Source organism: Nomia melanderi, chromosome 2, assembly GCF_051020985.1.
Source record: "Nomia melanderi isolate GNS246 chromosome 2, iyNomMela1, whole genome shotgun sequence".
Lineage (NCBI taxonomy): Eukaryota > Metazoa > Arthropoda > Insecta > Hymenoptera > Halictidae > Nomia > Nomia melanderi.
This window is the reverse complement of record NC_135000.1, coordinates 29,942,835-29,968,749: the sequence shown is the minus strand read 5'-3', so window position 1 is coordinate 29,968,749 and position 25,915 is coordinate 29,942,835. Positions and strand designations below refer to the sequence as shown.

The following is a 25,915-nucleotide window of genomic DNA, read 5'->3' as shown; positions in this document are numbered from 1 at the left end:
TTCACGCTGGAACCACCGAACAGTTGAACCGACTGTTTTTCAATCAGTTTCAATAAGACTCGACTTCTTTAACCCTTCGAACTCCGTAGGCTCCAATATTGCGCCAGTTATAATATCAAATATTTCAACGAATCAAAGAAGCTACCCCAAAATTATTAGATTCTCCACGCATCCGAATTTCGTACTAAGGAAAATGAAAGATCGAAGGAATGTTGCATTTTTCATTTTCACTGGAGATACTGTAAAAATTAGTTGCAGTTGCTGATCAATTACAAAACCAACTGGAGTGCTAAGGGTTAATGATTGCTCAAAGAAGTGTTAGTACGTTGTCGATAATTCTACAAGAAGAAATCAGGGACTGATTTTGACTCGATCCGTAGTTCTAGTAATTCCGACCGCGTCGAGGGAATTTTCTTGGCCAGCTCGATTCACAGCGTAGTCCCGACAGTCGAGCTTAATCGAATCTATAAATGAAACCACAGCCAAGTTGCTAACAACCCACACAGCCCGACGGACTTCAAAAACTTCAATATCCGCGCGAAGTTAAACAAACGAGCTACAACAGTGATCGTTTAACTTCCTGCCTTCGAACTGCTGCGCTGTGTTCGGTCGTTTTCGGAATCTCTTCGATTGCGGTTCAAAAACCTCTGCTAAAGTAAACAAACCACTAGCAGCAGCAGCAGCAGCAGCAGGGAGGTACGTCGTTTCTAGCAGCCTGCCAACTCCGAGCTGCTGCGATTCGTCGAATCGAATAGAACACGGTTGAAGACGGTCTCGTGCTCACCTTGTCAATCGGCATTGAAGGGCACGCACGGCAGAGGTTCCAGAATGAACCAATCATGAGGCCGCGGTGTGTGGGGCAGTGGAACAGTAGTGACACACAGCCGCTGCGTTAGCGACGGGGCCGTTTCGACGACGGGCACGGTCGTCAGGCCAGGTTGATCCTCCTCCCGAGGACGCGGCTCCTCGGCGTCGTTGACGCGCTACACTCGCTTCACTTCCTTTCCTCCTGCTCTCTCTCCACCAACTTCACTAACAACCACCTCTTCCTCTCCTTCGCCACCACCTTCTTCCTTCCCCTTCCTTCTTTCCGCGTCCTATCCTTCCTCCTCTTCTCTCGCTACCTTCTCGAGGCTGTGTCGGCGGAACGGCGCTCGCTTTAGCTTAGCTACCTCTAGTGTGGGCGTGCGAGAGACCGGTGGTAGCGCGACGATGGCGGTGATAAGGGGGAACGGAAAAAGAAAGAGAGAAAAAGAAGTAACGTGAGTACCGGCCGGCTCGCGGGTCTAGATGGGAGTGAGTATCGTCGAACTTTTATCTGTCTGTTTCGTAGCTTTTAGCCGCGACCACGGAATAGTCGAGTTTCCGTAAGGTAACGAAGGAGTAGTTCTGTAGAATCGAACTTGGTAGCTCCAGAAATTGCAACGAGGCAATTGCCAGCTTATCTATAGTTGTTTAATATGTAGACAATTAATATATTAGTTACTAAATGCGACGAGCTGAATTCACGTCTCAGAGCCTCTTCTTTACCTTATGGAAACGCGATCGACAGTCCGCAACTGCAGTGGAAGTATGATCGAACGAATAGTCAAGAACGGAAGGTTCGACGATGTTACTCATCTCCACCTAGCCTGTCGTTCCGGCCCACTGTGGCGGCGGTTAGGGGATGCAGACTCGGCGGTTAGGGGATGCAACCTTAGCGGCGCTCCGGCCCTTCCCACTGGAGTCGCGGCCGGCCACGAAGCGGGAGCGAGCGTGTGCATGCCCCAGCCTCGCTTCGGGTTGCATTCGCCAGTCGAAAGCAGCCGCTAGTCCGCTTGTTTAGGGGGAACGGCGCAAAGGGAACAAACGAGAGGAAGGATTCACCGACGCGTGCACTGCGCCGCGTCTGATTCTTACTGTCAGGCTGCGGTTACGCTGGATGTGTACTCGGGCGCACTGTTCCGGCGAACGTAATCCTCTGCGGGGGGTTCGTTCAACTTTGACGAACTCTTTACGTGGGAAATTATATTCTCCGAGGCTTTAAGTATGAGACGACTCGAGATTTTAGGTGTACCTCGAAGTCGCCATTAGTGGCGTCCGATCGCGAGAGATCAACACTTTGCACTCGAGCAGAGGTTCACTGTCGCTATTCGGTTTCACATGGCAAAACGGCGTTTGACATTCGATACCGATGTTCGTATACTGTAATTACACGTGAAACATTGAAATAGAGTAGTTCTGTCTATAGAATGTATCATTGATGTCTCGTTACGGACAGACGAGAGTGTCTAGCTCGGAAACTTCCGAGTGCAAGGGATTAAAACATTGAAGCGAACACGCAGCAACTTTGAAATATTTATTCGTCGGAACCCGCATCGAATTTAACCGCAGCCTAGACCGTACTTGCTTGGTAGCTTCCCGATGACACGCGACGAAGAAATTCGAGCTCGGCCGCTAAACCCCGGCTAGAGCACGGAGGCAGCGGAGAAGAGCGGACGCAGTGACGCGACGGTGAACGCGTTAAACGCGACTCGGAGGGTCCGAAAGCATAGGGGTTGGTCTCTCTCGTCGAAGGTCAGAGGACACGAGGGGGTGAGTCACCAACGATAGATTCCTGGAAGAATAGCCGGGGCTGCGCGAACCGAGGAACAAGCGTTCGGCACCGATGCTACGAGTACCGCCGCACGGCACACGACTGTACCCGAGAAAGTCGAGGAAGAAGCCTCGCGAGAAAGAGAGCCAAGGACGTGGCGCGAGGGTGGACGGGAGGACGGGGTTAGCTGCGTTTCACGTTGCACGGAACGTAGACACTTTCGATCGGAATTTCGTCACGAGTGCCCGGATTCGATCGCGACGATGGAAACCGAGGAGCAAATACCAATGAGCAAGGAGCAAAGAGAAAATCAAAGGGTACACGAACGTCGCACAGAACCCGGACACTTCTGCTCAGAGTTTCGTCATGCCCGATCGCTCGCCGTGCAGCAACGGTGAACGAGGGGACGATCGCGACGACGTCGGTAGACGCAACGCGAAGACGAAGAAAGCACTAGGCAGCGAAAGAGAAGAGGCTCGCGAGAAAGAGGAGCGAGCACGTCGCTTGGCCGAAGGACGAAAGGGTAGAGAGCCGCGTTGCACAGGACCTGGACGCCTCCGATCAAAATCCCGTCGTATCGATTTCCTCTATTTCGTGGCAACGAAGGCGGGCAAGTTAGAAATCGCGGTGCCGGACGGAACGGACAGACGAAGACACTGGGTGATAGGTAGAGCCGGAAGGAAACTAAGAACGTCGCACGGAGGAAGAACAGGGTAGGCTGCGTTTCACGTTGCACAGAAGCCAGACACCTCGTACCGGAACTCCGTCTCCAACTTGCCCGCGTCTAGCAATAAACGAACAGCTCGGGAACGATCGCGGCGGTACCAGCAGGAGGACGCATAGGCGAAGGGGAAGGCGGACGAGAGACACCGGGTAGCGAAAGGAAGGGGTGGGCCGTCGAGGCCTACCACTCCATCCTCCTGTCTCGTTCCTCAGGATCTTCCTTCCGGTTCGTTTCCTCGGGCACTCCGGCTCTCGGAACTCTCTTGGTATCCTCTTCGGTTGCTGGTCTCGTTCGCACTCTTTCCCCGTCCGCGGCCGATCGGTTCGCAATAGGATCGAGAACGACGGTACGTGTTGTCGGTGGTCGATCGTGGATCAACACGGGCGACGGAAGTGGCCCCGGCGTCGCGGCACGTTCACCGGCTAAAATTCACCGCATCCGGAGACGATCTTTCTCTTTCTCTTTTTTCTCTCTCTTTCTCTCTCTCTCTCTTTTTCTCTCTCTCTCTCTCTTTCTCTCCCCTTGTCTACCTGTCCCACCCTTACTATTTCTCTCTCTCTCACACTCTCTCACTCTTCCTCTCTCTCTCTCTTTCAAAAAGGAGACGCGCGAGTACGTGTGTGCGTGCCCGTACGCGCGTGTTCGTCCCGAGCGGAACGGAGCTGGCTTCTCTCGACGCACGCGACGTGGAACACGGCGAACGCGTACCCGGCTTTGCCTTTCGCTGCTCGTGCACGCTCTCTCTTATACAAATCGGCCGATAGACGGCGTCTATCCTCTTTTACTACCAGTGCACGCGTTTCACGGGAAGGGTGAGCTCCAGAGAGAGAGAGAGAGAGATATATAGATAGAGAGAGAGAGAGAGATATATAGATAGAGAGAGAGAGAGAGAAAGAGACAGAGAGTGAGAGATATACAGCGAGAAAGAGTGAGAGGCAGACGGAGATAGAGACAGAGGGAAAGAGACAGAGAGCAGATAGGGTAATAGACAGGTGGAAAGGGAGTGAACGACAGAGAGCACAAGAGAAAGAGAAAGAAAACCAAGAGATATAGACGTGTGTATATGCGAGCTGGTTTTGCAAGAAAGCGACACTCGGACGCGTTTAATACGGAAATACGAACGGAATGTCGAGACGGAGGGCAGAGCGAGAACGGAATCGTGAGAGGCACTGGTCCCACCGTCGCACCGATCGCACCGACGACGTTGCGTAGAGCGCCGCGTCGCCGGCAAGACGCCTCGACGGGTAGAAGGGGTTGCCAGAGCGCAGGCGCCAAACGGGTGCCCGGTCGATAGTCCGCAACGTTACTCCCTGCTGCTCCTCTCACACTCTCGCTCGCTCTGTCTCCCTTCCCATCACTCTCTCTCTCTCTCTCTCTCGCTTTTCGCGTAACGCGAATCCCCTTTCCTTCACCCTGTACCCTCTCTCTTTCGCTCGCCGTCCTCTCTGCACACCGTCTTCGCACACTGAATTCCATCTTTCCTATATCCCTCTCGCTCCCACCCTTGGAATCGAACTTCGACACTCCGCCTCTTTTTCACGATCGCGAGAGCATCCTCTCTCCTCCGCCCTCTCGCTGTCCGTCTTTCTCGCTCCCTCGCTTTCTCTCGCTCTCACCCTCTTTCCCTCTTCGTCCGACTTGGTAACCTTCGTTCCTCCCGTCTTCGTCGATCCACGTAGCAAACCCTCTGCCGAGAATTTATCGGGGAAGGTATCTGCACCCTTCTGTCTCAGGCCAGCCCTCGAACCTTCGCTAAACCACCCTCTGTCTTCCGACGCGCTCTCCCTTTTCCCGACCTTTTCCCTCCTTTTCCCGATCGCTTTTCGTGCGACCACCACCACCGCCCCCTCTACGACTCGCCCGCTCTCGGTGTCTCTTCGATTCCCCGACACCAACCCCCTCCGACTCTCTACTCTCCGTCTTCTTCGTAATCGGCCGTGTGTACTCCAAGGCTGTTCGTCCCGCTCGTTGCTGTTTCTACCTCTCTCTCTCTCTTATTCGCTCTCTGTTAGTGTCCATCTTTCTCGGTGTACTCGCGGGTTCCTTCGGGTAAACCTTCTTCGCCCCCTTCCCCTTCAGCCGCTGCACTGTAACTTACAGTCTCGCCCGGCCGGCGTTCGCTTCCCCTTACGTTCTCCCGCGGGTACGCTGGCTGCATTTTTCGGGGTACTTCCGGGTGACGGGCATTTGAATCCCGGTTCCGAAGGAATTCGACGGTTCCGGGAGTGTCGGGGTTCGAACCGAATGAGAGCCGGGTTCCAGATGGTGCTCGGCTTTTCTCTATGCTTAATGGATTCTCGAGGAAGTTGAAATGACGGTCTAGTCACGATTTTCTGCCGCTGTTCTCGAGTTCGAGAATATCTTTACGGGACCAGGAAACGGATGTACTAGGAAGCTCGAACGAGTAGATGCAGGGAAAATGAAAAAGCGATTGCGCCAAATAGACCAGGAGAACGTAGCAAGGTTAAATGCACTGAAAGTCCGGGAGTCTTGGAAATCTCGAATTCGAACGGAATCTTGGTCCCGGTTGCAACGGTGCGCGGGTTTCAGATATGAACGACCCGTCGCTGCACCGACACCTTGTACTTTTTATTACAAATATTTCATAACAAACTAAGCCGTCGACTATTCGACTCATAACAGTCATTTGAGGATTCCGTAGTAAGTCACGTCCAATACAAAAACTACCCCAAGACCCCATCACCGCAGCTCAAATCAGAAGTCAAATATAAACCACGTGCTCATCGCAATCAGAGATCAAAAACCCATCAATACCAACTACAACGGTGAAGTCAACTACAGTAATAACAAAACATTGAACTTCCCTATTGGACAAGTACCCACAAAAGTCCGAAACAACCGCCCAAGAACAGTTACAGTAAATCATAGTGAATTAAGACTTTCGCCTGTAACCCATCATTGCAGTCGCCTCCGCCATAGCTGGAAGACGCATCGATACTCGCATCTAGACAACTACAACATCTTTACACCCTCAACACAACCTCCGCTGAATCTTCCAGAGCAGCGATCGCCAATAGTTGCCAACTGTCCAGGTCGACGATTAAAAACTCAAATCTCCCAGACGCATCCTCGAGCCACGATCGACAGCTCCCCGATCCCTTTTCGATCTCGTTCCCTTCAGTTCAAATAAAATTTCCACTCCGCCCATCAACCCTCCGTCCCTAGCCCTTGTTCCCGTTGGAAAATCGCGCGGCGTCTCTGTTTGCCGATGCATTTTCCCCGGAGCGCGCGAGACGCGATTTCCTTCGCCAGCCCACCTCCGGACGCGATTTTTCCCGTCCCCCGCCGCCCCTTTTTCTTTCTCTCTCCTCGGCAGCCCCCGCTGCACCCCCGACCGTCCTCTCCCCGTAGTTTCCTTCCCCCAGACCGTGGCAGCGTTACGCGACGCCCGATCGTCCGTCCTTCTCTCGCGCTCGGCCGTTAGTCGTCCCGTTCGCGTAGCAGGCGCCACGATGTCGGGCCAGCGTCGCGACGCCGCTAACCTTCCTGCAGGGGCCGACGATATAGGCGCGTTTTGCGGCGTTCCCGAAAGGACTCCGGGAAAATTTCGACGGCGCTCCTCCGATTTTTCGAATTTCGCCGGTTCGTCGGTGACCCGGAGGGTCTTCGGGGGTGGTCGTGGCGACCCACCCGCCGCGCGTACGGCACCGGGCAAAGAGGATTCCGCGGGACAGCACAGTTGGGGGATGACTCGATGTCTAGCGTAACCGCACAGTGGCGAGAGGTGTCTTTCTAGTCCGCAGTTTTATGGTTCCGATTGATCGCGTGCGACCGTACCGACGAGTAGCGAATTGGTGATCGGGAATGTCTGGAGTCGCGACGTCGAAACCGGGAGAAAATCGAGTGAGAGGAAGTGGCGACCGACCGATCGATCGGCCGAATCCTATCGAGTGATCTCCTAGAGGTACGGCACCGTTCGCTTTCGAATCGTATCGACTTTCGTTCGCAGCCGCGATTCGATTTTCGACCGGTTGCCCCGCGGATTCTGCGCGCTCGCCACGCGGGAGTGAAACGCGAAACGGTACGAGTTCTTTGGAGTCCGCCCGCTTTCCGCTGGATTGAATCGTTGATCGAGATCCCCTGAGTCCGATGGACGCAGTGTTCCTTTGTTTATCGCCGGTTGCTCTTCCGTTGGTAGCGTCTTCGCGTACCTCTCGCGTTATCTGGTTTTCTCGCGTTTTTCCCCCGTGCCTTTGTCGCGTTGATTACGGCGTTAATTATGCACGACCTTGGGTCTAGACGTAATAACGCACGTTGTCCCTGCGGTAGAAACCGGCGAATCGAATTTCAAGGAACACGAGAGTTGGAAAGGTTGGTAGAGCTATTGAGCCTTCGTTTTTCTATTGATATTCCATTGAGCGAATCGATTCTTCTTTGTAGAACTCCAGTGAACGCTGGCTCGCCAGCGAACGCGTTAATGACAGCGCTTGCCCGCACCACCCCGCCCCTGCACGCACGCCACCCTTGCCCCGCGGAATCCCATTAATCCGGTTCGCCTGCTAATTAATTCACGCTTCCCGTTCGCTTCTGCTGCGCCACGCGCGTTCAGCCGAGTTTTATTTCACTGTTTCCGCGAAGAAGTCTCTATATTCTTCGGACGGAGACATCCTTATTACCCGGTTCAGGGAGTCCTGCTTTGTCCCGAGCGCAGACGGTCTCGCGATGACATGATAAACGCGGGGAGTAGATAGTCGGGTTAGCATTATGAATACCGTATTCCCGGGGATACGCTTTCCCGTGAAACGAACGGGATTCGAACGGACGTAGCCGAGTGTACCGAGAGATTCTGCGTTCTCGTACGAAGCACGGATATTCTTACGCTTGAAGCTGCGGGAAGGATAAGATATAATCCTCGAAATATTCTGTCCTTTTAGAAATACCATGTTCCATTCTTCTGCAAAATATTCTGCGATTCTGGTGTTCTACATGTTCTGTTCTGTACTTTATCTTTTTCTATGTTCCATAGACTTGTCTTAGTACTATTGTTCATTGTTTGATCTTTTTCTATCTATTTCTTTCTATAGCCTACTTAGTATTTGTTCCATCTACCTTCTCCTATATCCCACCTATGCTTTATTCTTCGTCTCGATTCATTTATCTTTCTCTATGTTCTACCTATTCTTTAGTCGTTACTGCGTCTATCTTTTTCTATATTCCTATTCTTCATTCTTTGATCTTTTCCTATCTATCTCCTTCTATAGCCTACTTACTATTTGTTCCATCTACCTTCCCCTATATCCCACCTACGCTTTATTCCTCGTCTCAGCTATTCTCTACACGCCATCTATTATAAGATGACCCCCTTTACATCGAAAGAAAAGCCGCAAAAATGTCCAGACCCTTTCACATGGACTCCGGTAACAAAGTTACCAAAAGATTAGCAATTCCGCAGAGTCAGCATCGAAAAGCCACCGGGAACGAGGCAACGTGTAATAATAGAGATTATGCCATAGAATAATCCAGCGAACGTGTTTGTCCGAGCGCGATTCCGTGCTCGAAATCGATCGGAAGTTTCCGGTGGGCTTGAAACGCCATGGCCCGGCAGTCAAAACATTTTTAGGGTTTTTTTAACTCTCTAGCGTTTCATCCCCTGCTCGCAAACTATCGGGTTTCCGAGAAGGAATTATGGGGAACACGAGTGTAGTTGAACGACACCGGTTCTAACGCCTCGCTCGCTTTCAGATGGAATCGGCGTTCGAAGAACGGTCGGCCATTAGCCGGCCGAGAAGGAAACGGACGATCGAAACGGACCGAACCAGATACGCATCTCGAAGCCCATTACGCTGATGATAGTCCTAGATGATAGGCTAGACGTTTCGAGGATATTTCGTAGACAACGTTTTTTCAAACCTCTAATAAACTGCACTCACGTCGCCGCATTTGCTACCACCGTTACGTATTCCTGATGCATGGTCGCAATTATACCGTTCATAGAGAAAATGAAATTAATGCTACAGACGTTATTACTAAAGGTTATTTCAGCACTTAAGGTTATTTCAGAACTCATTGACACTTGTGAATGTTACCTTTTCCAGTGTGTTATTTAGAGGATTCAATTGAACTCAATAGAATAGTGCAACTCAGGACAATTTTATTTCTCTCGCGCAGATTTAACAAAACTTGCTTCGAATCTCTATTTTTCAACCCTTTGCACTCGGATGTTTCTTACTAGAAATATTTACCATTTCTTTACGAGGCGAAGTCGATGTTCTTTGAGGCTGATTCGAAGAGAAATCAGTACATTGAGGAACAAACCTGTTTTATTCCAATGTGTCACGTATCGAGGCATTATACAAAGGTTAACATTAAATATCACATTCTATAGTTGTACCGTATCAAATCAAGTGGTGACTGTCACCTCTCGAGTGCAAAGGGTTAACATTTCCACGTCGATGTTTCTTCGCTTTGCTTTGCCTGAGAACGCAGCATCTACGCAGAGCTATACCAAAATTTGTATAAGTGCAGACATTCTGGTCGCCAGCATGAGAGTTGACACCGTATAACCACGTTGGTCACTTGAAAATTCGCTCGGCCTCGAGTTGAAGAGATAAGTTTTTAAACGCTTTCCCTTCTCGCTCGCTCGTGGAAAATAAAATAAACCTCGCAGTCATTCCGCGGTTCGATTTCCAGCTTAATCCCGAGAGTGGCCGCGCGCGGCGGCAAAGGCGAAGGTCAATCCGGCGTCGGCCATTTTGGGCAAACAGCGCGCGACAGCCCCCCGGCCCGGCCTCGCGTAATATCGAAACGGTCCGCGATGAATTCGCCGAGCGTGTACCGGGCGCCTTTCAATTCGCGCATCGGCCGAATATTCGTCTATTTGAAAAATCATCGTTCCGCGTAACGCCGCGCCGCGTTTCGAAAACCGAGCAGAACCTCGTTTCGGTCGCTCGTTCGCCGGCTCCCGTCCTCCCCATTGTTCGCCCCGGGAAAAACGATACGGACGTGTAACACGGTAAACCTTGGATAATTGCAATATCAGGGAGCTGCTCTCGTGATTGCAACGTTTGCCTTCTGATTTCTGTTTAACCCATTGCGGATGTAGATTCTCTAATGTATACGAAACCTTCCGCGGACCCTGAATTACACGTCGAATGCTCGAATAACGGAGAATAAGGGAACCGTGTACTTATTGCTCGCTGTTTGAGTAGTTCGATCATTTGTTTGCAACTTAGTATCGCGAACATGAAAGCTTGATCTCGAAGTGTCGACATTCGCAGAGGGTTGAATTGTTCAACGTTAAAATTGATTCGATATTGAAACGATTCAACCTTCGAATTACTCAATGTTCACAATTCTTGCATTACACTATCATCCAATTTCCTGATAAAATATGTTGATTTGACATCGATCAAATATTGCAATTATTTCCAAGCCATTTGAAATCGGAAGTAATCGACCACTCGACGTATATCAACGAAATCCTATAAAAGAATATATTTCTTCTCCTAATTCTACGAGAGTCCTCGTCGTTTCTTAATGAACGATACAATTAATTAAGCGCCACCCCGTACATCCAGTATCAATAATCCTGAGAACGGCGTAAGCCGACGTCTCCTATGTTCAATAATTCCGCGTGATTCAGTTATTCGAATTAAAACGACGTGTCCATTACCATTCATTTCAATTCTGGCGGAATCCTTTATCGCTTCATCCTTCGCTCGCGGCTGCTCGGGCACGTATCAGACAACCATTCGTTTCCCGCCGGGCTAATATCGCCCGCGGCGAAACATATTTACTACGCCCGATAGTTTTTCCATCCTCGTAAAGACCGGACGCCGCGGAATTGACGGTAATTGTAATCTAAATCCCGGTGTTGTTCGGGAGAGGAGCTTCGGAACGACACGAACGTAAAGTATGTATTCTGTTCATCATTTTGATTGGCTACGTGTAACCGTGTTGACTGCTGCGAGAATTTCCAGCGTTTAGTACGGTCATAAGAATAGTAACGGCATAAGAGATAATTATTAACACGTTCACTGCCATGAGAATTTTAGGCGTTCTATACAATACTCCTTATTCTTTTATAACAATGACAAATGTGTGCTTTCATTTGTACCTTCAATTTATTTCGCTTTATATCACGATTTCAAATACAACCAAGATTGTACCAAACTGGCAATCTCTGGCTAGTACATTCGTGACTGGCAGCGAACGGGTTAATGATTTCCTGTCGCAGTATTCACTCGCGTTACACAATTACCTGCTTCTGTTACCAACTATGTTGATTAATTTCCTTATCGTAAATATTCTCAATTTGGAAGCTCTGGTTATCGGTGACGGTCAGTCAATATGTCAACAAATAAAAGATAAAAGCTGACCAATTAGACACATATTCCTTTCAAGACTGCCCGAGCAACACGAAGCAGAAGAGAGTAAAACGGAACACCAATGTTTTTCGCAGATAATACTTGCGCACTGATCTGTCGATCACAAATTACATCGAGGACTTATTAGCTCCATGCAACGCCAGCTCGATGCGAGTGCGTTATCTGCGAGAAACACCGATGTCCCGTGTCACGATACGGCATTTTCCCCGACTAATTCCCTCTAAGCGCGTTTTCCTGCGCGAATGTGGATTTCTATCAACGAACGCGAACCGCGGCCGAGCGAAAGTTCGTCTTCCGCGCGAACAGTTTTTCCCCGAGCAACGAGCAAAATGAAAATCTCATTTAAACTTCGCCGGGACCACTCGGCGCGGTGACTTTTAAACGCGGCAACGTTCACGGTCCCCCCGAAGCGGCGCCCTTCGCGGCTGTCGCGGCGATTTCCGACGCGCACGCGACCGATCGAAGCCGTTTCCCTTTTTAACACCTGTTCCCATTCACTTCCGCCGCGAAACAGCTGCCGGGAGCCTGCCAACCGAATTTCACCGGAATTCCTACTTAACCCCCTACTTCGTGACAACGCGTCGGACGCCGCGTTAGCCGAGGACTCGCGAATACTCGCGGTTTAATCACCGATCGATCTAATTAATATCGATCCTCGCGGACGTCGTCGTCCACTCGCCTCGAGTTACTCGAGCCGACGGTTAATTAACCGGTCAACAGTGATCGACGAGTATACTCGTCACGGAGTCGCGATATTTCGCGTTGTAATGCGTACTCGTTGAACCAGTGGTTGGCATTTAAATTGAAATCGCAGTGAAAACTAGAGTATAATAAACTTTAACCCTTTGCATTCGAGAATATTTTTCTCAACAAATATTCATTGTTTTCTGATGAAACATCAATGATATGTTTTACAACTAACATAAAGAAATACCTTGCATAAATTAAGTGACAGGAACTATTTTATTTCGATGTTCCATGTGTAGACGCATTATATAAAAATTTAATATTGAATTCGAAATTTTATCATTTCCATGGGTCAAATCAAGTGGCGACTGAAAGGCGCCTCTCGAACGCAAAGGGTTAGTATGTTTCAAATATTTAGATACCGAAACAGAACGAATGAATCGTGAATCATTACAAAACGACTGAAATACAGATGAATATAAATAACCGAGTGACTGGGAAAATAGAAATAATTACCATGGAAAACAGTGTACGAGTCGGACTCGAAAAGATTCTCAAACGGAAGATGCAATAATTGCACGTCATTCGATTATTCCGCATTCAAATTGAATATTATTTTTCTATTACCAATTGTTCTGTTCTGAAGCGAAAGTGGATGTAGATGAATGGAGAATTTTCTTCGGTTTTTAGTCAATTATCAATGACAAAGTTCTCCCAGTGCGCGCAGGTATGGAAGAAATCATACGACGAGGAGTTAACAGGTTAAAACGACAGCTTCCAGTGCGAACCAGTCGCGGAAAGTCTTGAATTGACAGTTCCTTGGATTCCGTGCGCGGCTCCGGTCTCACGAGAGGACGTCGCCGGCGCGCGCGACGAAACGGCGAAGCGAGCAAACATTGTTAACCAATTTGCGAAGTTCGTCATCGTTAGAGGGCCGGTATCTCGTGTTGATCGTGCAAACATTCCCCGCTCGCTCTATCAACTATCCGCAGTCACCGATATTCAAATACTCCGATTCAACAGCGGAGCAACGAAATTCGCGCGCTGTCGCCCCGCCGTCGCGCATAGAAGAATCGCATCGTCGGCCCGCCACTCGAATATACTCGACTCTATCAAATTCCTGTCTCGCGGGTACCGTGGCTTGAAACATTGACACGCTTTTTCTATTAATCACCCCGAAAAAAACGCGAATTTCTTTCTTCGCGCCTGTCAACTCGCCGAGTGAACTGTAGTATCGCTACGAATGAAAGCGCGTTGGTGCTTGAATACTTTATTTCCTACTGCTGTTTCAATTCTGCTTCCAATAACAATTCCTATTGCAATAGTAATAATTTCACAGGAATATGCATCGCTCGATATCAAACCACCATAGACGCGAATGTTTACCTACTCTAGTTCATTCTCTCCTTAGAAAAATGGAATCACGTTCAATTCGATTCCAGGAGCTGGTTTCGAAGTAAACGATTAGAATACATATTTGCATAACTGCATTAACTTGTACTATTTACTTTCATTACTAAGCTCGTAATATTTTACTATCGACAATTTGTAAGAGTTACAACAAAATTTTTCATTCTACTTCAGGTGGAAATTTCATTTGAATATAATGCATTGATAACAGTAAAATAGTTGTTTGCTTTGAACCGAATTGATTCGGTGTGTAACGAATTGTCGAGTCGTTTCGTAAGTCCAGCGTCGAAGGATCCCGAAACAGGATCGGAACAAAGGGAAGGTGGAGGCTGCCGGTCGAACGTAGGAGCGGCGGTGCATTGTTTTCGGTAGGGTTGATCGGTGGCCGGTTACGTAAAGCCGCGTAACACGTCCCGTTCAGCCCCGGCACGCTTATTTTCGTCGGTGGCCAGGACACGCCCGGCGGCCGCGCGCGTTCTCCCCCATCGACCCGGACGACTCCGTTTTCCGGGCGAAGTTTCGCTCGAGGCACGTAGACGTTCCACGGCGTGCGTTAAATAACATATCCGTGACCCAAATAATCCGTCGCGCATTCTACGCCTTCGATTCGCCGCGAACGGACCTCGGAGAACCCTACCAGAGGCCGAGGGCGCAGTGAATCCGGACACCGGGTATGTACCGTCCGTTGCGCGAGAGTTGGCAGTCGGCCTGGCACACGGTGCGGCCGCCTGTCGACGAAACCCCGAAATTCGACTACTCGCGCAACGAAAACTGAAGATTACCGATGTGTCATTAAGCAGTTCCTGCTGTACGAAATGATTCTCATTGGAAAAATCAACATTTTCTGTAAATAAATTGCGATTCTCTGTTTATACGACGTTGGGGTCGAGACGCAAAGTATCCATTGTCACAGAAAACTTCGTGATATCGTAATGTAAACAAAGATACAACTAGCATACGTTTAGCTGTATACCTTGCAACTTTTATGCGAGGCATTTGCGCTCATGTTTATCGCTCGTATTTTTTAAGTTACTGAGTTTTGTTCGGAACACGGACGTTTGGCCGTACTGGAGTAGGAGGTTGCACGCTACGTATTTTATAGTCTTCTTTCATGTTTAACCGCATTGAAGAATAGCGAATTAGAAGAAATGAGATGAGATAAGATGCAAACTGACCAATCAGGCCACAGTGCCAAGTCTCGTGCAACGGACGGTACAGTGCAGCTCTCGCGTCTTGAGGGACGTCCAGCAAGCTAGAATTGCGGATCGGAGATCACCGCGGAGAAATACGGATACGTTTGTTGGTATCTATCTGCTCGTATCTGTCTGCCTGTGTGCGTGTGTGTGTGTGTGTGTATGCGCGCGAGTGGTCGACATGCGAAATTAATACTTACCCAGGCGGCATAAATATTCATAGGTCCACGCGGACGTGGCGTGCAAGCTAAAGGATAAAGCGTTGAATTTTATGTACCATCCAACCAACTATTTGCGACTAGTAGGGTACAGAGGACGTTCTATCGAGTATGCAGGCACGAATTTCTGGGATCTCGACATGCTTCTAACGAACACTGTGTAGAGTATCTCTACATCCACGCGAAGAATAGGAGCGTTCCCATGGAATATTCAGTCGCGCGAATTCCTTACCTTCCTCGATTTTGCTTTCGGCCCCGGTCTCTTTCTCTTTTTTCGCGAACGGATCGATCTTGCGTCGGCGTTGCAACATTTCGAAAGGTCACGCGTGACGGACCTCTCGTTCGATCGTTTCAAAATTACTGGACGCACGCGTCGCTATTAACACTGGAACTACCGAGCGTTTAATACGATTAATATGTACTGCCCATAAAAATTGTAATAATCGATTATTATCAGTTTCTTCGGACATTCGTACAGTATTCAAGTGAAACTGCTTACTTCGAAGATCATTTCGAATATTCAATGCTTCTAAGATATCAATAATTACGGTAGTTCTAGTGTTAAGAAATCTAACTACGATTCGCAATCTTCTATAAACTTCAGTTCCTTCGTGGGAAGGGACGCATTTAACGTTGTTGATCCTCGGAAAATTCACTTTCCTACTATATCCGTGGCATCTACATCTAATCTAATATACGTACACCATATCTATATCTCCTCTCCCATGAAAATTGCAAGAGCACGCTTAAAATTCAGAATAGAAGCCAAAGGACTTCATCTTTCCCTCTAATCAAAAATCGCGCGTTCGAACAGCGAGAGGAACAATCCTGGCTTAGCCATTTTTATCCAGATACACCTACCCATTGTGATCGAATTAATAGGTTAAAGCTTCGATGTAGAACTGGATCGGTAGAGACCCGGCCACCGCGGGGGAAAGAGACCTCCGTAACCGACAATTTCGCAGGACAGACGGAATCTTTCTCGACGGGGCAATTTTCCTGCTCGACGCCGGGGTCGAAAATAATTCTAACGCCGGTATCTGCTCCACATCTTCGCGCCAAGAGTCAACTAACTGCAGTTAGTAATTTCCGGCTGGGTAAATACCGGTTACACGCGAGGAGCTATCATTATTTAACACGGCGGGCGGACACCAGACGCTAGTCGAGAGAAGCCACGAGGCGAGCCGAATGGAAATCGAATTATAAAAATTCTCGGCGGGACTCCTGGATCTCGAATCGATTTCCGATTGACTTAACACATAAGCGTGCCACAAGTCAGTCACGTGACTGGTTTTCAAATTCGATTGAAAATTCCGTGTTCCCTTTCGCTAGTTTAACTTTATATCAATCGCTGTATTGTTCGATCAATCAGTGTTCCAATTCTTGTCTTTCCTTTTTTTCCTGTTTTCACTGAAAGGAATTTGTCGTTTAACTTGTTTATCTTCACCTCGTTAACAGTTATTTGACTGGTTACGATAGGAATAGGTATCGCGTCGGATGCCATGTCACTGGTGACCCGCAATCAAATCGAATTACTATGATTCACTCGGTTAAATGATTATTTGAAGGCATTTCTATAACAGTGTATTTGTACACCAATATCAAAGATACTTGATGGCATTCGATTAACCCTTTGCCCTATGATTCATTCCTCAGGTATGATAGGTAAAACTATTTTATTAATAATACATGGAAATCAGAGGAAAGTTCTTTCTCTGAAGTGTTATCGTTATTAACAGAAGATTAATTAATTCGAATTCAGGAGAATTGAATTCTCGAAATAAGAGGAAAGTTCTTTCTCTGAAGTGTAATCGTTATTAACAGAAGATTAATTAATTCGAATTCAGGAGAATCAAATTCTCATCAAAATAAGAGGAAAGTTCTTTTTCTGAAGTGTAATCGTTATTAACAGAAGATTAATTAATTCGAATTCAGGACAATCAAATTCTCATCGAAATCAGAGGAAAGTTCTTTCGTGTAATCGTTAATGAGGGAAAATTAATTAATACGAGTTCACAAGAATAGAATTCTGCTCAAAATCTCTCACGAGTCTGTCAGGTTGTTGTAAAACAAGGCGTTGAATATATAATTTGATGTAAATTGTTCGTTTCCTGCATCTCGCGGAGTGAAATCGTGTAACCTTCAACGTGTCAAACCGACGCGGCGCCGAGACATCGGAAAACGCGATCCATAAATCGCGCCGCGAATTAATTCGAGCTCCCGCATCTTTCTTTAATAAGCGATGCCATTAAAGATTCCGCGGCGGGAGCTTAAAATACAATCTCGCTTAAAATACGACCGCCCCTATACAATATAAATCGTTGTTTGTCACTCGGAGAACTTCCGAATGACAATGCTCGCTGCTCGATTCCTGCGCGGCCGAAACGAGCCTCGCCGTGCCTCCGGTGGGAAGTGGGAATTTTCGTTTTTCAGTTATCAGTTGAACGTTTCCGCAAATAAATGACTAATAAATCAGTAACTTAATTGTACGAGTTCCAAAGTTCGGGAACAAACGCGACCGAAATCTCGTTGCCCTGAGCTCCCGCGCCGGCTCGCTGTTCGGACGATTCTAACTTCTCGTTTCGCGCTATTCCGCTTTATCAACGACGAGGCATGGAAATTTCACCGTGGGAAAACCGAGAGAAAAAGTGGAAACGTGGCAAACTAAACGGAGCGAAGCCAGGTATCGTTTACAATGGCGTTAACCTCGGTATTCTCAAATGATTCACCAACAAATAGATTCGACGTCGGTAAATAAACGATACTGTAAAGAAAGAATCGTCGTACAAAGAAATTAACGATTGATTCACCTTTGCTGTCTCGCAGAATTAACCCTTAGCCATCGTAAGACGAGCTCGACAGAACACTTCCACCCTTCTACTCGTATAAAATGAAAGTAATGAAAACCTAATTCACAAACTCCTAAAAACTGAACATTGAAGTATTACGAAAACAATCCCAGTAGATCGAAGATCTACTGTCGCATCCATTAAATTCCTCCAAGATTTCGATCCAAGTAACCTTCACTGACACGTAAAATTAATCTTCACCCCTTACAAAAATCCCAGCAAAAATGAGTTTCGATCGAAAATTGATTTGAGTCGACCGTAGCTCCTAATCAAGGTTGATACGATCGTAAATGGTTAAGTATCACTGTTTGCAGCTCGAATTTCACGCGCCGATCGCGGGATCGGGCTCCGCGGCGACGAGTCGGCTGCGATATCAACCGGGAACGGAAAAAATAATGGAATTATAGGAGATCGCGGTGTCTAACAAAGGAGCAGACGTCGCCGGGATTTAATTCCGTCGCCGGGCGGGAATTCACCCGCGCCTCGTTAAAAATGAACCCGCCGGCGACGACGGCGTCCATGGAGGCGCGAAGTGGGTTAATTAAAATCTTTAGCCGGCCGCGCGTCGCGCCTATCCGCGGACTTATCGCCGATCGTCAGAAATTAGTGGAATCGAACGGACAATGGCTGCGCCTGAACTTCCGGCTGGGGCGGCGGGGGTGAGTTTATCTCGCGGCGAGCCGCCCGGTACACCGGGCCGAACAATACGGGCTCGCGGAAAACACGCCGAGTTTCCTCTTCCCTTCGTTTTTTTCCTTGTTTTTCGTTTTTGTTGTTTTATTTTCTTGCGCCGCTTGTTCAGCCAGACCGCAGCGTTTTGAAAACCGTTTTTTCTGAAAGTTATTCCGGGCGGCCCCCGCGTTCCGACGGATTCGGCTTTCACATCGCTCGCTCGTGCGCCTTTTATTGCGAAATATTAACCCTGGAAAGACAAACATCGATAGCGATGTTTGTTCGCCTGATAAGGGACATCTGTTGTCCTCAAAACATATGGGGCGATCGTTTTTTAGGTCCTACGCGGGGGAAGTCGATGGTTCTTACTCGTCGAAGCGAATTTCAACGCGTGTAGATTACGTTGTTTTTGAATTATATTGTGCGATTGTTGTGTCTTTCTGTAACTGCTCGGGGAAATGTGTGTGTTGAATTATATGTCGATAAGGTTTGATCTCTATTGAGTGTAACGGTATTATCGATTAACCCAGCCGAGGCCAGAATTTTTAGATGATCCCCGTGAGTTAACCCTTAGCACTCCAGGTTGTTTTGTAATATATCAGCAACTGCAACTAATTTTGATAGTATTCCTAGCGAAAATTAGAAATGCTATAACATTTCTTCGATCTTTTATTTTCCTTCTTAGCACAAAATTTGGATGTTCGGAAAATTGAATAATTTTAGGGTAGTTTCTTTAAGATTCATTAAAATATTTAATATTACAACTGGTGCAATATTGGAGCCTGTAAAGTTCAAAGGGTTAAAGCTCTTCTGCGATTGAATATGGAAAATTTGGAAAGAATTTTTCAGATTTTATCAGACCACGTTTTAAGGTTTTCAGCTCGGTTAAGGGTTCACGCTCTGACTACCTTCCAAGGTTAACATTAAAGCTTCATGGCGAGTTAAATCGATCACGTGCTCGTTTATCAGTGTACAATCAGTGTACAGCGAATGTTATTGCAAACTCCTGTTTTCACGATCACGCTTCAGCAAAGGGGACTTGCAAATGATTCGATTCGAACTATACAAACGTTCTATTTCACCGCTTTCCACAGATGCGCACGGATTACGAATTCACGGGATATTTTTGTATAAACGACGGAGACAATTGGATGACACGCGATGGAAGGGCGATAGCTGCGAGAAATAGCTGAACGGACGCACTAATCGCCGGAATAAAATATGAAATGCGATTCGAGTGAACCATCGTATCCGATGATATCGAAATTGTAAATACATCTGACACGCGCGCGCTCGAGTGCCGTTCGGCTAATGCGTCTGTCCATTACTGGACAGTTTCTACTTCCGTTGGCGTTCGTAAACAACGGCTGCGATGTTCCAGCGCAAATTACTGCAAATTAATAGTTCGTAAATACACCGATTGACAGGTGACAGATAAAACACGGTCCCACGGCGCGCGAACTAATCGATGGCTTCGGAGACTGCCGAATCGTCATGTATACAGAGACAGATTAGTCGAAAAACATCGTCGCGACTTTTAACTCTTCAGAACCTTCAGAAGATGAAGAAAAATTTTCTATCGATTTCTTAAGCAATAGAAGAAATGGAAACTGCCGATCTCTCGGTGTCCGAGTAACTAAATCATTCGTTTGCGATTTAGTACTGCAAGCATGGAAATTTGCAAGGGGTCGAGCGACAGAAACAGTCGGGAAGCGTGCATTGTTTATAAAAAGAACAACGTATCCTTCTACAGATTCACTTTTGCACGAACAAACTCCACATGGTCAGGGTCACGCGGAAGTTAATCGAATTTCGCTGGAAATTATTCGTTTACCGTGCACCGCGAGCCAGAATGAGTTGTAATTGCGCGAAACCCATGCTCCGCTTATCTAATTTAACATCTTCACGGGCCGCCTCGTCGGCGGTGCTCAAAAGCGAGACCGCCCGCGTCGTATTTTCGTTCTTACGGGCTCTAATTACGGCTCTAACTCGTTTAATACTCTTTTCCATCGGGGGAACTGTGTTAAATTCGAAATCGATAGGGCACGTGACGCGCGGACGCGTTTCATTCCGCGGGTAACGGGCCGGGCCAATCCGGGAGAGGAACGACACGTCGACACGCGACCCTTTAGCGCGGCTCCGGCGCGACTTCAACCCCTAGGATTCACGGAAACTCCCGATTTGTCGGATGTTAATTTTCGCGTGCGTTGCTTGGTAAAGACTTACGTTCATCCCGATCGTCGCAGTTCACCGATTGCGTGTCTTAATTCTCCCGACGATGGAACAGCGGTGTGTCTTTTCAATGATAATAAAAAGAACGGGACTGGAACGAGCTGTTTCGAGCCGTTCGGTAGTTCTAGTGTTAAACGGACCCGCATAGATTCACGCACCCACGCACGCACGACGTTAAGTTACGCTCGACTTCCGCTTCCGTTCGTTGCAACGGCGCCTGCTCGAATTGCATGAATTACATCTCCGCCCGATGCTCGTCGACGTCGGTCGTAACGAAATAAAAAAAATGTACATGCATACACATATATATATATATATATATATATATGTATATATATACATAGATGTATATATAGAAACACGAAACAATCGATCGCATTCGTCCCGACATGTCCTCGGTTTCCCAATTTCCCGTTGTCCGCGGTTCTTCTTTTAATCAATCGAAACGCTGCGTGTGCAATTGTTTAATAACCGACCAACTGCCGACGCGTCGGTCACGCATTCTATTATTAAATGAAATCCAATATTCCTGCACCGATCCCGAATTCCGCGGCCTCGGTTTAATTGAGAAGAAACGGTGTCCCCGGCATAATGAGAGTCGCGAAAAATTCCTGTTCATTCGAAGTACCCGTTGCGTGTACACTGATAATTCAGTGATTTCGAAAATTCATTTGCGTCAGATGCAATTATCGATTCGGTTTATTCTCAAACTGCGTTTATATGAATTTGCGTGGAAAATATTCTTAAAATCCTTATCGAATTCTCTAATTTCTGAGATGTGTACATCGAAAAATTCCTGTTAATTCGAAGTACCCGTTGCGTGTACACTGATAATTCAGTGATTTCGAAAATTCATTTGCGTCAGATGCAATTATCGATTCGGTTTATTCTCAAACTGCGTTTATATGAATTTGCGTGGAAAATATTCTTAAAATCCATATCGAATTCTCGAATTTCTGCGATGTGTACATCGAACGGCGACCGTGAACTGCTTCCCGAGTGCAAAGTTAATTTTTCGGGAAGCGTACAGCGGACGTCGCATTGCCGCGCCGTAATTGACACGCCTCCCGGGTGAAATTAGAAAAATACGTGGGGGCGTCCCCGGATTCTTTTCGCACAGGTAAGCCAATACGGCTCTGCCAACTTCGGAGCCTACACGGGACATAATAGCAAGTGGCTCAAGTGGACTGCAGAAGTGGAATCGGTGTCGTCTTTTGTTCTCGCCGAATCAGCATCAACCTCTTTTTCTTGGCGTTCTTGGAAATCAATATGCGCATCCTAAGTCGCTAATACGTCGCCAGGGCCCTGTGTCTGTTCGTCGCAACAATTTCTCGTTTCACCCTAGATCTCGCCGCGATTCCAGCGGATCCGAGCCGGCGAATCGCTTTACCGCTCGAAATCATCGAATTTACGCGGCCTCCGTGCTCGCCTCGGGCGAATTCGGATCGTCCCGCGTGAAAATTGCGCAGCCGGAAAATCGAATCGTTCTTTTTCGGTACGTAGGCTGTTGGCAAATCACCGATTCCCTAGGGGCTAGGGGAATAACTCGTTGCGTCGAAATATATGAGAAATTTGATGTATAGCTTATGTAAGAGCTACAAAACAGCGTATCATTATGGAAACGTTCTCGTTTCATGGTTTTATTTAATAACTATCTCGACATTTTGTTAAAACTAGAACTACCGAGCATTTGATACGATTAATATGCAATTCCTATAAAAATAACAGTAAATTATTTTCAGTTTCTTCAGGGATTCGTTATAGTACTGAAATGAAACTATTCAGTTTCAAAATCATTGCGAATATTCAATGCTTCAATCAATAACTGCTAAACAAAAAATTCGAAACCAGTCATTTTGACTGGTACGGTAGTTCTAGTGTTAACGCGATGAAAATTGATTTAAAGCAGAAAGATAATGCTCTTTTCCTTCCTGTTTGGTTTGTGCCTTGTTTGTAGCTCAATTATCACGCGGAACGTTCCTGGTAACTCTTCCTTTTCATTGCCGCTTAAATGAAAAGTGCATTTAACGTTGCATATTCCATTTATTTAACATTGGCTATAGTTCTTCGTCGGTGTAGTAACTACGACACGGAACGCTTATGCGCTTGTCCATTAACGTACATCTACGTACAGTACGAGAAAGAAGTATTCGCGCATCGCTACCTGTGCAGTTCTTAATACTTTCTGTATAGTATCTAGTAAACAATTATCTTTACTAGCTTAACTTGCAAAAATTTAATTTTTTTATTACAGGCTAATATTTGGTCGTTACCTTAACACGTCGAACGTGGTCACCGGTGACCAACCAAATCGAATCACTACAGTTCATTCAATTAAACGTTGACTATTCGAAAACATTTCTATATTATAAATAATACTACACAATGCAGTGACATTCAGCTAGATGAACATGTCTAACAATAACGCAATTCAATGAAATGATTTGATACTATATTTTCTCCATTTTGCGTACTTTGCTCTATGAAATCGTGCGGCGTTCAACGTGTTAACACTTAGCCAACCGAATGGGGAGATCTCCCACTTTTCACTTAGCAACGTATTGCATTTTATTCTGTATATCTTTTCTTTCCTTATTTACTAAGTCTTGAAGTGGGATTATTTGCAATTGATGAAATACTTCTTGTTTTTACAAAACATAGTTTCTAACCGAATTGAATGAGTTCAATTGAAGATAATGAAGGAGATTATAATTCTTTTTAGGCGGTCTAAGTGTTAAGAAAGTTAATTATCAGTGGAATACTTCAGGGAACGGTGTACGAAATACTTTTCCCTCGCACTGTACACGTGCCGCGTCCCCTGTACTTAGCAATGGAGGCACGCGAACCTCGAACTCGACTGTTACGTGTAAAGGAACAATTTGAACAGGTGCTACAGAGATATACATACACTAATGTGTTGTCAAGGATGGGGTATTCGAATGCAGGTCCCGTAAAAAAATAAACCATTCCAATGATGTATTTAAGAAACAGTTGTTTATACATTGTCACATTATACAGTAGGATATTGCAGGATCAGAGTCACCGATGTGCACGCGGATTAACTTGCCAATCGAAAATCAGATTTTCACCGATGAAAATTAATCGTGAAGGCTGATACGTTTAACCGCGTGTTTAAATTCGATCGAATCTATATCGTTACAAATATTACAAAGATAGAATAAGAATGGAAAATTTGTTTATAAGTAAACAAGAATGGAATGCGGTAAAAAGATGCGGTTGGGTGCAAACACCGATAGAACACGGTCCTCTTCGGTTGGCAGGTTAATAGAAACCGTCGCATGAAGTCCCTCGTGATTCGAAGTCCGCAGAAACTTTCCAATCCAGGGAATTTTATCTCGTATCGATTCGCGCTTTACAGGGGATAATGGACTATTTTAACCGTAGAGTTCAACGCACCCGGCAGCGAAGGAAAAAGAAAACGAAAAATCGATAGGAACGTCGGAAAAGAAATTCGACGTATACGTCATCGCGAACAGGAAGGCGAAGAAAAATAAGAAACAGGAAAAAAGAGAGAACAAGAGAAATATTAATGAAAACAGTGATTCGGTGGATAAGGTAAATCGTGTACGTCGGTAAAAGACCGATCGTTTCCCGGAAACGCGAATCGGTACGAGATAGGCGGTACGCGGCAAAAGTAATACCGTCGAATGAATAATTAATCGCGTTGAAAGAGAAAAATCGAGCTGTCCGCGCGGAAATGGCCGAATCATGCCAGAATGTTATGGAAATGACTCTGGCGGTTTCGACGCGGCGCCTTAAATCACGAGAGGAACTTCGAAATGCAAAACTGCATCGTAACCGGCACCGAGGCATGCTTGCACCGGATCGATCGTTGCAACCCGTAACACTTCGACCATGCATCGGTAAAGGTGAACAAACCCTATCGTGTCTCGACTCGAGGCGTTCTGCGACACATAACCTACAACACCGCGTCTATCGCACAACTGATCGAATCGCGCTAGCTTTCCCGACCGTCGAACACCCGAGCAAACCGAATGTAAACAGGATGGAAAACGTTGCTCGATCAAGTCGTAGGTTTCATCCGTTTCGTCGGCGATTTATTCGCGGCTACCCGGATTTCTATTCGTACGTGTGCACGCGAGGAACGCAAACGACGCTTCTCTGTATCGCGCTCGACTGGACTCGACTCGATCGCAACATGGCCGTTCGCTTGCAAGGAATTAACGTTTCGTTTCGGCTCACTCACCAGATATTGCTTGCAATGTTTTTTATGCTTTACGGTGCAGCGTTTCTTCTTCTTGGAGGCAGCGTTCGTCAAACCGTTTCCAGGCTTTTCTTTGTGAGGCGACGACAGGTTCCCTTTGTTCGCGGGCATCGCCGTGATCCCTCGATCCACGGAGAGACTGGCTTGTTCTACCTGTCGACGACACGCCGAGACTCGGATGCACCTTTCGGTCCAGCGACGAGAGTGATTGATAACGCTCGAAACTTCTTCTCTTCTACGTATATACGATACACACGTGAGCTGCCGTACATGTGTAACGTATAGCCACTGGATATGCGCAAGGACACTGGACTACCCTGAGCTGATTATTCGAGGCCACGCCTCCCGTCTTTCGACCTTTCTCATAGTCACTGCCGCCGCTTTCGAATTTTCCGAGCGCACCTCTTCCGCTCGTTTTTTTTTCTCACCCTTGTTCAACGATTGTTCCATTTTTTCAGGCACAATTCCCGTGGATCTAATGTACAGTTGTTCTTTTTTGCGAACAATATCTGTACAGTATATCACATTCTTTGGCATTACATTTTTATTAAACGATAAATTTAAAATTGCATTGGTTCTGTCTCTTGAAAATGTCTTCGATATTGCATTTGTAGTCTCCTTAAATACGGATTCATACTACTTCGTTTGAATGAGTGTTACGCGAAATGATACAAAAAAAGTAGGGGATGTTTCTGAAACACTGTGTAAAAAAAACTGCATCTCGGCCCTGAGTTCCTAGTAGCGCCGCTGTCCGAATGTGG

At 46.9% G+C, this 25,915-nt stretch overlaps 1 protein-coding gene across 24 annotated transcripts in view; it reads right to left on the bottom strand.

The window, feature by feature from the left end:
• The window catches only part of LOC116430001 (uncharacterized), a 120,058-nt gene extending 94,161 nt beyond the window's left edge, over nucleotides 1–25,897 (bottom strand). For 6 of the 24 annotated variants that reach the window (XM_076374268.1, XM_076374270.1, XM_076374273.1 and 3 more), the window contains exon 1: nucleotides 25,137–25,894. In XM_076374268.1, the coding sequence (XP_076230383.1) occupies nucleotides 25,137–25,265 (129 nt within the window). In that variant the 5' untranslated portion in view covers nucleotides 25,266–25,894. Of the gene's footprint in view, nucleotides 1–784; nucleotides 1,175–2,587; nucleotides 3,458–3,483; nucleotides 4,538–25,136 lie in introns of those variants that run through there. The other 18 variants (XM_076374283.1, XM_076374282.1, XM_076374293.1 and 15 more) reach the window with 10 other exon arrangements.
• Between the last annotated feature and the right edge of the window lie 18 nt (nucleotides 25,898–25,915).